This window comes from Pseudorasbora parva, chromosome 11, assembly GCF_024679245.1.
Source record: "Pseudorasbora parva isolate DD20220531a chromosome 11, ASM2467924v1, whole genome shotgun sequence".
NCBI lineage: Eukaryota > Metazoa > Chordata > Actinopteri > Cypriniformes > Gobionidae > Pseudorasbora > Pseudorasbora parva.
Window position 1 is genome coordinate 15,826,172 of NC_090182.1, and position 15,753 is coordinate 15,841,924.

Consider the following 15,753-nt stretch of genomic DNA (forward strand, 5'->3'; position numbering starts at 1 on the left):
ACTCTGAAGCCTAGTTACCCTGCCAACAGTGCAATTCAGCCTAATGTTGGGATAATTGTCCTCATCGGACTGATGGTTTTTAGATGCCACCTGCTCAGGCAGCTGATTCCAGCACGGTTTATTGCTATAGAAGGAAATTATTGGCTCTGATCATGTAGATAGTTAGACTGCAGGTTGCCATGGTCACAGCGATGCCTTGAGTGGAATGTGAAGAGCCTCTTGACCCATTCAAGATGCATCGTAATTGGTTGCATTCAAGATGTTGGGCTACAAAGCTGAGAAGAGGAATTTTATATAGCAAAAGCAGCAAAACACTTCACACAAATTCTGTAGACACTGTCTTGGAAAGCCAGCATACATGCTATAGCATAATATGTGTACAAACAGCTGCAGTGTGCTGGCACTGCACAATGGCATCAGATGGCACATGGTAAAATATTACCATATAATAAAACTGCTATTTTTACAGGGAGTTACTTATAATCTGCTGCATTCAGCTGGTTTTGCTGATCTCCTGATTTTTCACTTGCAATATTAAAGAAATTGTTTGAATAATAATAATTTGTTAGATTTATATGTAGCACTGTGCACTCAAAGTGCTTTACATTGTTCCAAGGTAGCATGACTTTCTTCCATGGAACTCAAACAAATAATAATGTGATGTTTTTTTCTGAAGCTGTACAGTACTAAAGATTAATATTACAAAAAAATAAAAATACTATAAAATTACTATAACCTACTATTACTATAACATGTATATTTTATTTTAATTGATTTTATCGGTTTCATTGGTGGTATTTCATTTTTATTTATTAATTAATTAAAAAAAATATTAGTTTATTTTTCTTTTTATTGTTTTATGTTTTTATTTTGTCATTGTGGTATTCATTCACCAGTTTCCAGTCTAATGAAAAATTGGTGGCCAGGATATTCTTCAAAAATAGTTTTGTCATAAAAGAGTTTAGAGCAAATTATTATATTTTTTTAGCTGAACTATTCTTGACCACAATGTCTATCAGATTTCCAGTGCAAAAAAAACCTTCCAAATTGTTTCTCTACACTAAAAGTATAAAAAAAAAAAAAATCACAAAAACAGATAAACAGAACATACTTGATAAATAATAAAGAGTTGTATGGATTAAAAACAATTATTTTAATTGGGCTATTCACAGACAAAATGTCATGTCACTTGTCATGATTGGACATAGCTAAACTAATTTGGAAAAGTATATATACTGCATGCAGAATTATTACATTCTTTTGTCTGACCCTGCTGACCCAATGAGCATCTGTCCAATGGTCATGCCTTAACTGCAATTTCTAGTTTTGCATTAGTATTGTATCCGTCTCATGGGCATTTAATACATTTAGTTAAATCTGTATTTTTTTCAAAGAAATGTGCCTAGTAATTCTTCACACCTGAATATAAGGTGTTTTTAATTTTCAGCCTTCGTGAACAATTATAAATCACTTATAAATTGGTCAATACAAAATATTAATAGTAGTTATTAAGATTCATGTGGTTTGGAATTGGTAAAATGTGGAAATAAAATATGATCAGAAAATCAACATCCCCAATAATTCTATAATAAGTCAGGCTATGTTTACACTGTCTGTGCGTATATATATATATATATATATATATATATATATATATATATATATATATATATATATATATATATATATATATATATATATATTGTATATATATATTGTATAAAGTAAATATTTTATATAAGTAAATATTGTTTTAAATGTATTTTTTAGTTTTTTGGCCAAGAGAATCCAGACTTTAAGGTTTCTGTCCAGAATTTGCTTTTGGTTTATCCCTATAGTGTGATTATGTGCAATCTCTTTTGTTGTACATTTCAACTGTGCTGTGCTATCTGAGCTTCTTTTGTGGAGTGTGCAGAACACTTAAAATAGGCTGTACAGGTACAGTCTCATGGCTTTGTTCATTGAGTTTCACAAAGGTTTTAGTCAAGGCTGCTGTTAAACAACCACTGTTGTTTGCACAACTCGCCAGTTTCATCATTACTCTACCTGGTCTCAGCTGTATTTGTCGCTCAGCTTGTTACCACGGCACCCACTGACTCCCACGAGAGTTGCGTAACCAGCGAAGGCTGAGTGCCCTGGGCTTCACATATTGTTTGACCAATCACAAAACACAATGGTCCCTTTGTCACAAAGCACTCTGGGTGGAAGCAGTCACAATGAAGAAAGAGAGGACAAAGTGAGCGTGTAAACCTAGTGGTGTTTGTGAACATGGCATCTGTTGGAAAACCATGCCAGAGGCTCAGCCTTTTTTAAATAAAGGAAAAAATAAGTTGGTGGTTATTGTAGTAGTAATTCCTCCAGATTCTCAGTTCACCCTTATGCTTTGTGTGTGTAAACAGTAGGCCTATCTAGTAAACAGTGCCCACGATGTGTGAATGATTCAGACCCAGAGTCAAGATGGTTTGGTTATTATAGTAAAATGCTCTCTTTTTTCATGGCAATATTGACTTTTCTTATAGTATGCTACCAGGTTACAACAACTAATACAATTATTTATTATCAGGTTTTTTAAATATGATAAAACTGAAAATGATACAATTGATTGTTAATAACCACAAGCACTTACATTTGACTTTTTCTTGTTTCATGCTACCACTCCCATTTTGTTGAATGTTGCTATGCGGAAAGCTGCTCATCTTAAATCTCATTCTAAAATACCAATTTTACATAAGTATGATTTATTTACTGTCATTGTTACTTAATCTTGAATTAGCCTTTATTTTATATTTTTTATAAGTTTTAATTTGAATAATATTTGTATAGGCTATGTGTTTTTTAATGTATTTTTTCAATTTTACTCAAACTTGCTTTAGCAACATTTATAATTTCCATAACATTTAAGCCTATTCTATTTTAAGTCTAAATATATATATATATATATATATATATATATATATATATATATATATATATATATATATATATATATATATATATATATATATATATATATATATTATTATTATTTTAGATTTATTTACCAAATTATATTTTTAGTTTTCATTTTAGTTCACAATAATAACACTAAAATGTTCATCAGACACAAGCCATGCATGTCACCTTAGTTTAAACAGTGCTTTATTAGATTGGTTCAAAGCAGTGTCACATCTATAAAACAGGAAAACAGTTAAGACAAACTTTGATATTGTCTTGAGAACCTGACCAGAAAGTTTGAAAGTTTTGAAGGCAATGCAGTCTATCAGAATGGATGGATAGATAGTTGAATGATAGGTTGCTAGGGTGTTTTAACACACTAACATGGTTTAACACTGTTAGCATTCGTTCAACATGTTGTTAACATGCTTTATCGCATTGCTATATTGTTTTAACGTGTTTTAGTAGTTACCATGTTTAATCAATTAGCCCATTCCTATCATGTTTCTAGCATCAGTTAGCTAATGCCATGTTTAACATGCAAACATTAGTAGATTACTAACATGTTTATAACAAGTATTGGCAGACTGCTAACATGTTTATAGCAAGTATTAGTGGACTGCTAACATGTTTTAGTATGTTTGCTAGCATGAATTTGCAAATTGCTAGCATGTTTATAACATTAACACACTGATACCATGTTCTAGCATGCTGTTAGCATGAGTTAGCACATTATTGGGATGTTTAGCATTTTTCTAGCATGAATTAGCACATTTCTAACAAGTTTTAATGTAGCTATTGTTAACAAGCATTGTTAATAAGCATGTTTTAACCCATGTCAAGCATCTTTTAGCTGTTTTCCTGCGCTGTGTCCAAAATCTAAATAGGTACTAGTTATTTACAAAGTAAATGTGATTTGACTTTTTTACTGTTAAAAAGTATGCTTTATATATTATGGATATGGGTAGAATAAATGAAATTGAAATACTGCATCTGCCATGTTGTCACTGTCACCTGACCTACCAGCTTCAGTTGCGTCGATTCACATTGTAAATCCTGTCCCGTGAATGCGCACTTCAGCTTCAGGAAGTAGTAGGTTATCCAGGGACATTTCGTCTACTTTTTTTTTGGAATACTGTGTATAGGGGGATAGTACACTCTTGGCGGTTCGCATATGATCCACCTTATTTAATTTTTTTTCATGTCGGGTGGGCAGGCGGCCATTTGGATTTTTTTTTGATGTGTCTGGCTTATGGTGTCATTTGCTTCCAGTTGTTTTTAGCTGTACAGAACAGCTTGTTATGCTGCTTGATATTGCAAACAGTTTTTTCTTACCACATTATTTTAATGCATTTCCTTTTTTTAAGCATGCTGGTTTGTAACCCAAACAGTTTTTCAGCACTTAATGTTAACTTAAATTATGGTTGTTCATTCAGGTTTTTGAGTGAACTTAAAATGTTTTACTTTGTTAAATTAACTTTGGATTTGTTATATCACTTGTATAAGTGACCAAAAACAGCAAAGATCTGCTTAATGTCAAAGTTCTCTTCTCATACAAACATTATGCAAGTTCATACTTTTAAAAACTGTTCATTCTCATTGTGGGACTAGAGCAACGTTGTAATGGACTCATTATGAACTTCTGGCAAAGGGAGAAAATAAAGGAGTGAAAACTCCTCATGGGGACACTGGAACTGAAAAAATGGGGTTCTGCACATTCTTTCCATGTTGAATTTAGAAGTAATATTTGAGGGGGGAAAAAGAAAGCCACAGTGTTCTGGTAGAGCTTCATTCCAGCCGGTTGTGGCGCTAAGAGGTGCAGAAAGAGCTGGACATGAATCAGTGAAATCTTACACCAGCATGACATCTAGTGGAGGATTTGTGCAGTGCTCGCCATTTAGAAGGTCCTTTGTCATTGTCACAGCCTTATTGTTCTTTTTTTTTTTTTGCTATAGCAAAGCATCACTATTATTATCGCTCATATTTAGGTTTATAGATTTGAACAAACCTCCAAGCATTAAATTTAACATGTAACATGTCACACACTATTTTCCTCACAATGCCTCAGATCTTTTCGCTCTTTAAAGTGAAGTGTGTCCGTTTCTAAGCAATCGGACTCAGTGCACCCTAGCAACCGCCCAGAAGACCTATATCAGTGTGTGTAAATCAATGCACTCAAAGCACCTGAGCAACCAATACACTTCATAAAAAATGAAGGTAAAAAAACAGTCACTAAAATGAAAATAAAATGACAAAATGAATAGGTTGTTAAAATACATTTAGCAAACACAGTGTTTGTTTTTGCTTTGTATTTTATTGTTATTTTATATAGCCTTATACTTTAATATATCATTGTGCAAAATTATTAATTAAAACATGTAATTAAAACAAAAATAGAGCTTATGTTATTTTTTATATATATTCTATTTATTTTTTAATTGTTAACTCTTATGTTTTTCCTCTAACATTTCATGTAGTGTACTGATAGTAACAGCAGGGGGTGACAAACCATCATTTAATCAATTTTCTTTTAAACAGCCTTTTTTTTTCATGTTTATTACAAACTCTCGTGGATAAACAGCCTTTTTTGACTCTGCAAAAGATGGAGGTTACCAGTATATATCAGTAGCCTGCAGTTTGTCCATGTGACCTTGCCCCCTGTAACCTTTAGATAAGAGTACATTTTCGGTCGCCTGCCCTCCCAAAAATATTTCACACAAAAATGACAATTCTGTCATCATTTTCTTACCCCAAGTTGTTATTAACCTGTATTTCTTTGTTCTGTTCAACACAAAAGAAGATATTTTAAAGAATGTCGGTAATCAAACGATTTCTATAGTGTGAAGGGAGAAAGAAAAATCAAACATCCCTTTAAGATGTCTTGTTGTCTATCCTTAGGGTCAACACTCCATTTTTATCTTGTCTGGACCCTCATCCCCTGAATCTTCCAATAATATATCTCTAACATGCATCTCAACGACATAAAACTCTCAAAATGAAGATGTGCATGCGTGGGCGAAACTGCTGTGAACTGTCAGGAAAAAAGGTACATTCATGTCACTAGGGTGGTACCCTACAAAACCGAAAAGGTACTATGTACCGTTAAGGTACTACTATCTACCTTTAAGGTACTAATTCACACTCTTAAAGTACTAATATGTACCTTTTTAGGTACTAATATGTACCATTTAGGGGTACAAAGATGTACCTTTTCACTTTTTGACCTTAGGGTACCGCCCCAGTGACAGCACTGTACCTTTTTTTCTGAGAGTGTGGGGTAAAACTCTGGATCTGTGGCTCTGCAGACAGACCCTTCTCTAATCTTGCCATATTTGAAAACGACCAAAAATACTACGAATCCTTTTCTAACCCAATCACCTGACCCCAGTACATTTTTCTCTTATTCTTTCTTATTTATCGATCAGTCATGTAGTCTTAATAGGAAACCAGGGGGCGGAGGTTTACTTGTGCTGTATCAGAAGGCAAATATTTGGCGAGCTGTATGTTTGCATTTGTGTTCTGTGTCACACAAGGGTCTCTCAGTTCATAATCAAGTGAGTCTGTGTGCGAGCACAGAACCTCTTTTGTCCTCTTCGCTATCCCAGCATGCCTTTGTAAGCACAAAGGCAACCCAGTTCTGGCGTTAGTGCTCTTTTGCATGTGGAAGGGGACAGGGTGCGCTGTGTGCTCAGCTACATGGACACTGTGACCGGTTTGTCTGAAGAACCACTTGTAGAGAGAGCAAGACTCTCTGGTGAAAGGACCTCTTTAAGGACATGAGACTATTTGTTTAAAAGTGTTTGCACTACACCTAAGATTTAGTTGATAGCAAATACTGATATCAAAAACAAAGAATGATCCATGAAAATGAATACAAGAGAGTATTCACTTAGATGTTGATGAGGGCAGTTGTAATTGCTTTAATCATAAGTGAGTTTAAACTGCTAGTGCATTTGAGGGTTAATGTAAATGACTAATCTATAGTTTGATAGAGAAATTTCATGTTTGTTCTGTAACTGCATTTCTCCATGTGTTTCAAAGCCATTTTCTCCACCACACTTTTCATAATGAAATAAGTGTCTTCTCATCCTGCGCTGAGACTTCTGCGACAGATGAATAGCCTTTGATCTTTTCTCTTTCTTTCTCTCGTTTTACCTGCAGGACCTGGAGATTGTATATTCCTACTTACATGGAATGGAGGCGCTGTCCAATCTTCGGGAACACCAACTGAGGTAAAACTGAAAGATGGATTTGATAAATGTATGGGGGGGGGGGGAAATGCACAAAATATTTTTAGGACAAGCAGGTGGTGGAGGTTGGGTTTTACATACAGATGTTTAAATGATAGACAGATGTGAATTGAAATATATTTGTGTGTGTGTGTGTGTGTGTGTGTGTGTGTGTGTGTGTGTGTGTGTGTGTGTGTGTGTGTGTATAGCAACAAAAACTAGAAAGTACAATTCCTGAAGAAATTGTGAGTGGTGCTTGCCGTGGCAAAACTCGGGGCCCGGTTATTGCAAGAGACTGCAAAATCACCTTGCCAGTATGAATGATATAAACCAACCCCCATGTCTCTACGATTTTCAGATGTAGAGATCTGAACAGTTGCTAGGGTACTCTGTTTGGTTGCTATGGAGTGGCTTGGCAGCATCCCATAATGATTCCCCAAAATCCCCTTGCCAGTATGAATGATATAAACCAACCCCCACATCTGTATGATTTTCTGATGCAGAGATCTAAATGGTTGCTATGGTACTCTGTTTGGTTGCTATGGAGTGGCTTGGCAGCATCCCATAATGATACCCCAAAATCCCCTTGCCAGTATGAATGATATAAACCAACCCCCGTGTCTCTGTGATGTACTAATGCAGAGATATAGGTCTTGCTAAACAGTTGCTAGGGTACTCTGTTTGGTTGCTATGGAGTTGCCTGGCACCATCCCATAATGATTCCCCAAAATCCCCTTGCCAGTATGAATGATATAAACCAACCCCGTGTCTCTATGATGTTCAGATGTGAAGATATACACTGTGGATTTGGGTTGTTAGGGTGCTTGATAATGGTTGCTAGGGCGTGGCTAGGAAGTGTTGAAGGTGATTTGTGATTGGCCGTTGATGCCCTGAGTCAATCAAACCCACCCCCATGTTTCTATGACACTCCTATCCAGAGATATAACTTTGATCTTTTTCAATGGAAGTCAATGGGATCGGTTGTTAGGGAGCTCTAAACGGTTGCTAGGGCGTGGCTTAATAACATCATCATGATCCTGAGATAGTGATTGGTTGTCTGAGTAGATTGGGCCCACCCCCTTGTCTCTGGGAGTCTGTGAAGCAGAGCTATGCTCAATACAAAATCCCTATGGGATTTACCATTGAATGAGAAACGCATGCGTTGCATGCGTTTCATGGGACGACCCTCCCCATGTTAAGTCAATGGGTTTTTTTGCGATTTTTGGGGAGCTCTAGCACCCCAGGGGTACAACTTACACCCCTTTGAGATGTGTGTGCTGAGAGATCCTATCAGGATCTTCAAATTTCGTATAAGCGACGAGTGTTTTGGAATTCATCGCTTGGCGCTATGAGTGTTCAAAGTTTTCGCAATTCATTCTCGATGGGACGTTTTCGCTACTTTTTCGCCCCTGGGGCGAGCCCCGTACCCCCGATCCCTTAGTAGAGATATAGCACACCATTCCCGATGAGGACGCACCTTTTGACAATTGCTTTGTTGGGTCTTTGACAAAATCCCTGGGAGGAGTAGCGCGCCGAAAATATGGCGGAAGGAAGAAGAAGAATAATAAGTATGGTGGAGAACAATAGTGATGCCTTGCTAAAGCAAGCACCACTAATAACTAGAAAGTACAATTCCTGAAGAAATTGTGAGTGGTGCTTGCCGTGGCAAAACTCGGGGCCCTGTGGCATTTGTGATGCAAAAAAGCCAAGCAACATGATGTTAGCATGATGCTAACATGATTAGCAAGTTGTTAGCATGATGCTAACATGATTAGCTTGTTGTTAGCAGCATGATTAGCAAGTTATTAGCATGATGCTAACATGATTAGCATGTTGCTAGCATGATGCTAACATGATTAGCATGATGTTAGCATTATGCTAACATGATTAGCATGATGTTAGCATTATGCTAACATGATTAGCATGATGTTAGCATGATGCTAACATGATTAGCATGATGTTAGCATGATGCTAACATGATTAGCATGATGTTAGCATTATGCTAACATGATTAGCATGATGCTAGCAACATGATTAGCATTTTGCTAGCATGATGCTAACATGATTAGCATGTTGCTAGCATGATGCTAACATGATTAGCATGTTGCTAGCATGATGCTAACATGATTAGCATGTTGCTAGCATGATGCTAACATGATTAGCATGTTGTTAGCATGATGCTAACATGATTAGCATGATGCTAGCAACATGATTAGCATGTTGCTAGCATGATGCTAACATGATTAGCATGATGCTAGCATGATGCTAACATGATAAGCATGTTGCTAGCATGATGCTAACATGATTAGCATTATGCTAGCATGATTAGCATGTTGCTAGGTGGTTGCTAGGGTGTTTTTGGTGGTTGCTAGTCGGTTGCTAGGGTGTTCTGGGTGGTTGCTAGGGCATTGCTAGGCGGTTGCTAGGGTGTTCTGGGAGGTTGCTAGGGCGTTGCTAGGTGGTTGCTAGGCGGTTGCTATGGTGTTCTGGGTGGTTGCTAGGGCGTTGCTAGGTGGTTGCTAGGGTGTTCTGGGTGGTTGCTAGGGCGTTGCTAGGGTGTTGCTAGGCAGTTGCTAGGGTGTTCTGGGTGGTTGCTAGGCAGTTGCTATGGTGTTCTGGGTGGTTGCTATGACGTTGCTATGTGGTTGCTAGGGTATTCTGGGTAGTTGCTATGGAGTGGCAACATCCCATAATGATACCCCAAAATCACCTTGCCAGTACTAATTATATAAACCAACCCCCATGTCTGTATGATTTTCTAATGCAGAGATCTGAACAGTTGCTAGGGTACTCTGTTTGGTTGCTATGGAGTGGCTTCGCAGCATCCCATAATGATATCCCAAAATCCCCTTGCCAGTATGAATGATATAAACCAACCCCCGTGTCTGTACGATTTTCAGATGCAGAGATCTGAACAGTTGCTAGGGTACTGTGTTTGGTTGCTATGGAGTGGCTTGGCACCATCCCATAATGATTCCCCAAAATCCCCTTGGCAGTATGAATGATATAAACCAACCCCCATGTCTCTATGATGTTCAGATGTGGAGATATACACTGTGGATTTGGGTTGTTAGGGTGCTTGATAATGGTTGCTAGGGAGTGGCTAGGAAGTGTTGAAGGTGATTTGTGATTGGCCGTTGATGCCCTGAGTCAATCAAACCCACCCCCATGTTTCTATGACACTCCTATCCAGAGATATAACTTTGATCTTTTTCAATGGAAGTCAATGGGATCGGTTGTTAGGGAGCTCTAAACGGTTGCTAGGGCGTGGCTTAATAACATCATCATGATCCTGAGATAGTGATTGGTTGTCTGAGTAGTTTGGGCCCACCCCCTTGTCTCTGTGAGTCTGTGAGTCTGAGCTATGCTCAATACAAAATCCCTATGGGATTTACCATTGAATGAGAAACGCATGCGTTGCATGCGTTTCATGGGACGACCCTCCCCATGTTAAGTCAATGGGCCTTTTTTGCAATTTTTGGGGAGCTCTAGCACCCCAGGGGTACAACTTACACCCCTTTGAGATGTGTGTGCTGAGAGATCCTATCAGCCCCTTCAAATTTCGTGTAATATATGTATGTGTTTGAGATCCTCGCTCGGAGCTACGAGGGGTCAAAGTTTCGCCCCATCAATCGTCTATGGCACTTTCGGGGTACGTTTGCACCCCTGGGGCGCACACCGTACCCCCGATCCCTTAGCAGAGATATAGCACACGATTCCCGTATAGGCCGCCGACTTTGGCTATTTAGTGGTTGGGGTTTGACAAAATTTGTGTGAGGAGAAGCGCGTCAAAATACCTGTGTGGAAGAATAAGAATAACTAGAAAGTACAATTCCTGAAGAAATTGTGAGTGGTGCTTGCCGTGGCAAAACTCGGGGGCCCGGTTATTGCAAGAGACTGCAAAATCACCTTGCCAGTATGAATGATATAAACCAACCCCCATGTCTCTACGATTTTCAGATGTAGAGATCTGAACAGTTGCTAGGGTACTCTGTTTGGTTGCTATGGAGTGGCTTGGCAGCATCCCATAATGATTCCCCAAAATCCCCTTGCCAGTATGGATGATATAAACCAACCCCCGTGTCTCTATGATGTACTAATTCAGAGATATAGGTCTTGCTAAACAGTTGCTAAGGTACTCTGTTTGGTTGCTATGGAGTGGCTTGTCACCATCCCATAATGATTCCCCAAAATCCCCCTGCCAGTATGAATGATATAAACCAACCCCCGTGTCTCTATCATGTTCAGATGTGAAGATATACACTTTGGATTTGGGTTGTTAGGGTGCTTGATAATGGTTGCTAGGGAGTGGCTAGGAGGTGTTGAAGGTGATTTGTGATTGGCCGTTGATGCCCTGAGTCAATCAAACCCACCCCCATGTTTCTATGACACTCCTATCCAGAGATATAACTTTGATATTTTTCAATGGAAGTCAATGGGATCGGTTGTTAGGGAGCTCTAAACGGTTGCTAGGGCGTGGCTTAATAACATCATCATGATCCTGAGATAGTGATTGGTTGTCTGAGTAGATTGGGCCCACCCCCTTGTCTCTGTGAGTCTGTGAAGCAGAGCTATGCTCAATACAAAATCCCTATGGGATTTACCATTGAATGAGAAACGCATGCGTTGCATGCGTTTCATGGGACGACCCTCCCCATGTTAAGTCAATGGGTTTTTTTGCGATTTTTGGGGAGCTCTAGCACCCCAGGGGTACAACTTACACCCCTTTGAGATGTGTGTGCTGAGAGATCCTATCAGGATCTTCAAATTTCGTATAAGCGACGAGTGTTTTGGAATTCATCGCTTGGCGCTATGAGTGTTCAAAGTTTTCGCAATGCATTCTCGATGGGACGTTTTCGCTACTTTTTCGCCCCTGGGGCGAGCCCCGTACCCCCGATCCCTTAGTAGAGATATAGCACACTATTCCCGATGAGGACGCACCTTTTGACAATTGCTTTGTTGGGTCTTTGACAAAATCTCTGGGAGGAGTAGCGCGCCGAAATTATGGCGGAAGGAAGAAGAAGAAGAATAATAACTAGAAAGTACAATTCCTGAAGAAATTGTGAGTGGTGCTTGCCGTGGCAAAACTCGGGGCCCGGTTATTGCAAGAGACTGCAAAATCACCTTGCCAGTATGAATGATATAAACCAACCCCCATGTCTCTATGATTTTCTAATGCAGAGATCTAAACAGTTGCTAGGGTACTCTGTTTGGTTGCTATGGAGTGGCTTGGCACCATCCCATAATGATTCCCCAAAATCCCCTTGCCAGTATGAATGATATATACCAACCCCCGTGTCTCTATGATGTACTAATGCAGAGATATAGGTGTTGCTAAACAGTTGCTAGGGTACTCTGTTTGGTTGCTATGGAGTGGCCTGGCACCATCCCATAATGATTCCCCAAAATCCCCTTGCCAGTATGAATGATATAAACCAACCCCCGTGTCTCTATGATGTTCAGATGTGAAGATATACACTGTGGATTTGGGTTGTTAGGGTGCTTGATAATGGTTGCTAGGGAGTGGCTAGGAGGTGTTGAAGGTGATTTGTGATTGGCCGTTGATGCCCTGAGTCAATCAAACCCACCCCCATGTTTCTATGACACTCCTATCCAGAGATATAACTTTTATCTTTTTCAATGGAAGTCAATGGGATCGGTTGTTAGGGAGCTCTAAACGGTTGCTAGGGCGTGGCTTAATAACATCATCATGATCCTGAGATAGTGATTGGTTGTCTGAGTAGATTGGGCCCACCCCCTTGTCTCTGTGAGTCTGTGAAGCAGAGCTATGCTCAATACAAAATCCCTATGGGATTTACCATTGAATGAGAAACGCATGCGTTGCATGCGTTTCATGGGACAACCCTCCCCATGTTAAGTCTATGGGAAAATTTTCGATTTTTGGGGAGCTCTAGCACCCCAGGGGTACAACTTACACCCCTTTGAGATGTGTGTGCTGAGAGATCCTATCAGGATCTTCAATTTTCGTATAAGTGACGAGTGTTTTTGAATTCATCGTTTGGCGCTATGAGTGCTCAAAGTTTTCGTAATGCATTGTCGATGGGACGTTTTCGCTACTTTTTCGCCCCTGGGGCGCACCCCGCACCCCCGATCCCTTAGTAGAGATATAGCACACCATTCCCGATTGGGACGCACCTTTTGACAATTGCTTTGTTGGGTGTTTGACAAAATGTGTGGGAGGAGTAGCGCGCCGAATTTTTGTCCGGAAGAATAATAATAATAATAATAATAAGTATGGTGGAGAACAATAGTGATGCCTTGCTAAAGCAAGCACCACTAATAAGTATGGTGGAGAACAATAGTGATGCCTTGCTACGCAAGCACCACTAACTAGAAAGTACAATTCCTGAAGAAATTGTGAGTGGTGCTTGCCGTGGCAAAACTCGGGGCCCTGTGGCATTTGTGATGCAAAAAAGCCAAGCAACATGATGTTAGCATGATGCTAACAGTAATAGCATGTTGTTAGCATAGGATAAGCAAGTTATTAGCATAATGCTAACATGATTAGCATGTGGTTAGCACGATGCTAACATGATTAGCATGTTGCTAGCATGATGCTAACATGATTAGCATGATGTTAGCACGATGCTAACATGATTAGCATGTTGCTAGCATGATGCTAACATGATTAGCATGTTGCTAGCATAATGCTAACATGATTAGCATGATGTTAGCATGATGCTAACATGATTAGCATGTTGCTAGCATAATGCTAACATGATTAGCATGATGTTAGCATGATGCTAACATGATTAGCATGATGCTAGCAACATGATTAGCATTTTGCTAGCATGATGCTAACATGATTAGCATGTTGCTAGCATGATGCTAACATGATTAGCATGTTGCTAGCATGATGCTAACATGATTAGCATGTTGTTAGCATGATGCTAACATGATTAGCATGATGCTAGCAACATGATTAGCATGTTGCTAGCATGATGCTAACATGATTAGCATGTTGCTAGCATGATGCTAACATGATTAGCATGTTGCTAGCATGATTAGCATGTTGCTAGGCGGTTGCTAGGGTGTTTTTGGTGGTTGCTAGGCGGTTGCTAGGGTGTTCTGGGTGGTTGCTAGGGCGTTGCTAGGTGGTTGCTAGGGTGTTCTGGGAGGTTGCTAGGGCGTTGCTAGGTGGTTGCTAGGCGGTTGCTATGGTGTTCTGGGTGGTTGCTAGGGCGTTGCTAGGCGGTTGCTAGGGTGTTCTGGGTGGTTGCTAGGGCGTTGCTAGGGTGTTGCTAGGCGGTTGCTAGGGTGTTCTGGGTGGTTGCTAGGCAGTTGCTATGGTGTTCTGGGTGGTTGCTATGACGTTGCTATGTGGTTGCTAGGGTATTCTGGGTGGTTGCTATGGAGTGGCAACATCCCATAATGATACCCCAAAATGACCTTGCCAGTACTAATTATATAAACCAACCCCCATGTCTCTATGATTTTCTAATGCAGAGATCTAAACAGTTGCTAGGGTACTCTGTTTGGTTGCTATGGAGTGGCTTGGCACCATCCCATAATGATTCCCCAAAATCCCCTTGCCAGTATGAATGATATAAACCAACCCCCGTGTCTGTACGATTTTCTGATGCAGAGATCTGAACGGTTGCTAAGGTACTCTGTTTGGTTGCTATGGAGTGGCTTGGCACCATCCCATAATGATTCCCCAAAATCTCCTTGCCAGTATGAATGATATAAACCAACCCCCGTGTCTCTATGATGTTCAGATGTGGAGATATACACAGTGGATTTGTGTTGTTAGGGTGCTCGATAATGGTTGCTAGGGAGTGGCTAGGAGGTGTTGAAGGTGATTTGTGATTGGCCGTTAATGCCCTGAGTCAATCAAACCCACCCCCATGTTTCTATGACACTCCTATCCAGAGATATAACTTTGATCTTTTTCAATGGAAGTCAATGGGATCGGTTGTTAGGGAGCTCTAAACGGTTGCTAGGGCGTGGCTTAATAACATCATCATGATCCTGAGATAGTGATTGGTTTTCTGAGTAGATTGGGCCCACCCCCTTGTCTCTGTGAGTCTGTGAAGCAGAGCTATGCTCAATACAAAATCCCTATGGGATTTACCATTGAATGAGAAACGCATGCGTTGCATGCGTTTCATGGGACGACCCTCCCCATGTTAAGTCAATGGGCCTTTTTTGCGATTTTTGGGGAGCTCTAGCACCCCAGGGGTACAACTTACACCCCTTTGAGATGTGTGTGCTGAGAGATCCTATCAGCCCCTTCAAATTTCGTGTAATATATGTGTGTGTTTGAGATCCTCGCTCGGAGCTACGAGGGGTCAAAGTTTCGCCCCATCAATCGTCTATGGCACTTTTGGGCTACGTTTGCACCCCTGGGGCGCACACCGTACCCCCGATCCCTTATAAAAGTCATAGCACACCATTCCCGTATAGGTTGCCGACTTTGGCTATTTAGTGGTTGGGGTTTGACAAAATTTGTGGGAGGAGAAGCGCGCCGAAATACGTGTCCAGAAGAAGAATAATAATAACTAGAAAGTACAATTCCTGAAGAAATTGTGAGTGGTGCTTGCCGTGGCAAAACTCGGGGCCCTGTTAT

The 15,753-nt window shown here is 40.0% G+C and overlaps 1 protein-coding gene across 8 annotated transcripts in view; it reads left to right on the top strand.

The window, feature by feature from the left end:
• rapgef2b (Rap guanine nucleotide exchange factor 2b) overlaps window positions 1-15,753 on the top strand; it is a 182,990-nt gene that overhangs the window by 38,845 nt on the left and 128,392 nt on the right. For all 8 annotated transcript variants that reach the window (XM_067457220.1, XM_067457215.1, XM_067457217.1 and 5 more), the window contains exon 2: window positions 7,096-7,166. In XM_067457220.1, coding sequence (XP_067313321.1) covers window positions 7,096-7,166 — 71 coding nt within the window. The remainder of the gene's footprint in view (window positions 1-7,095; window positions 7,167-15,753) is intronic.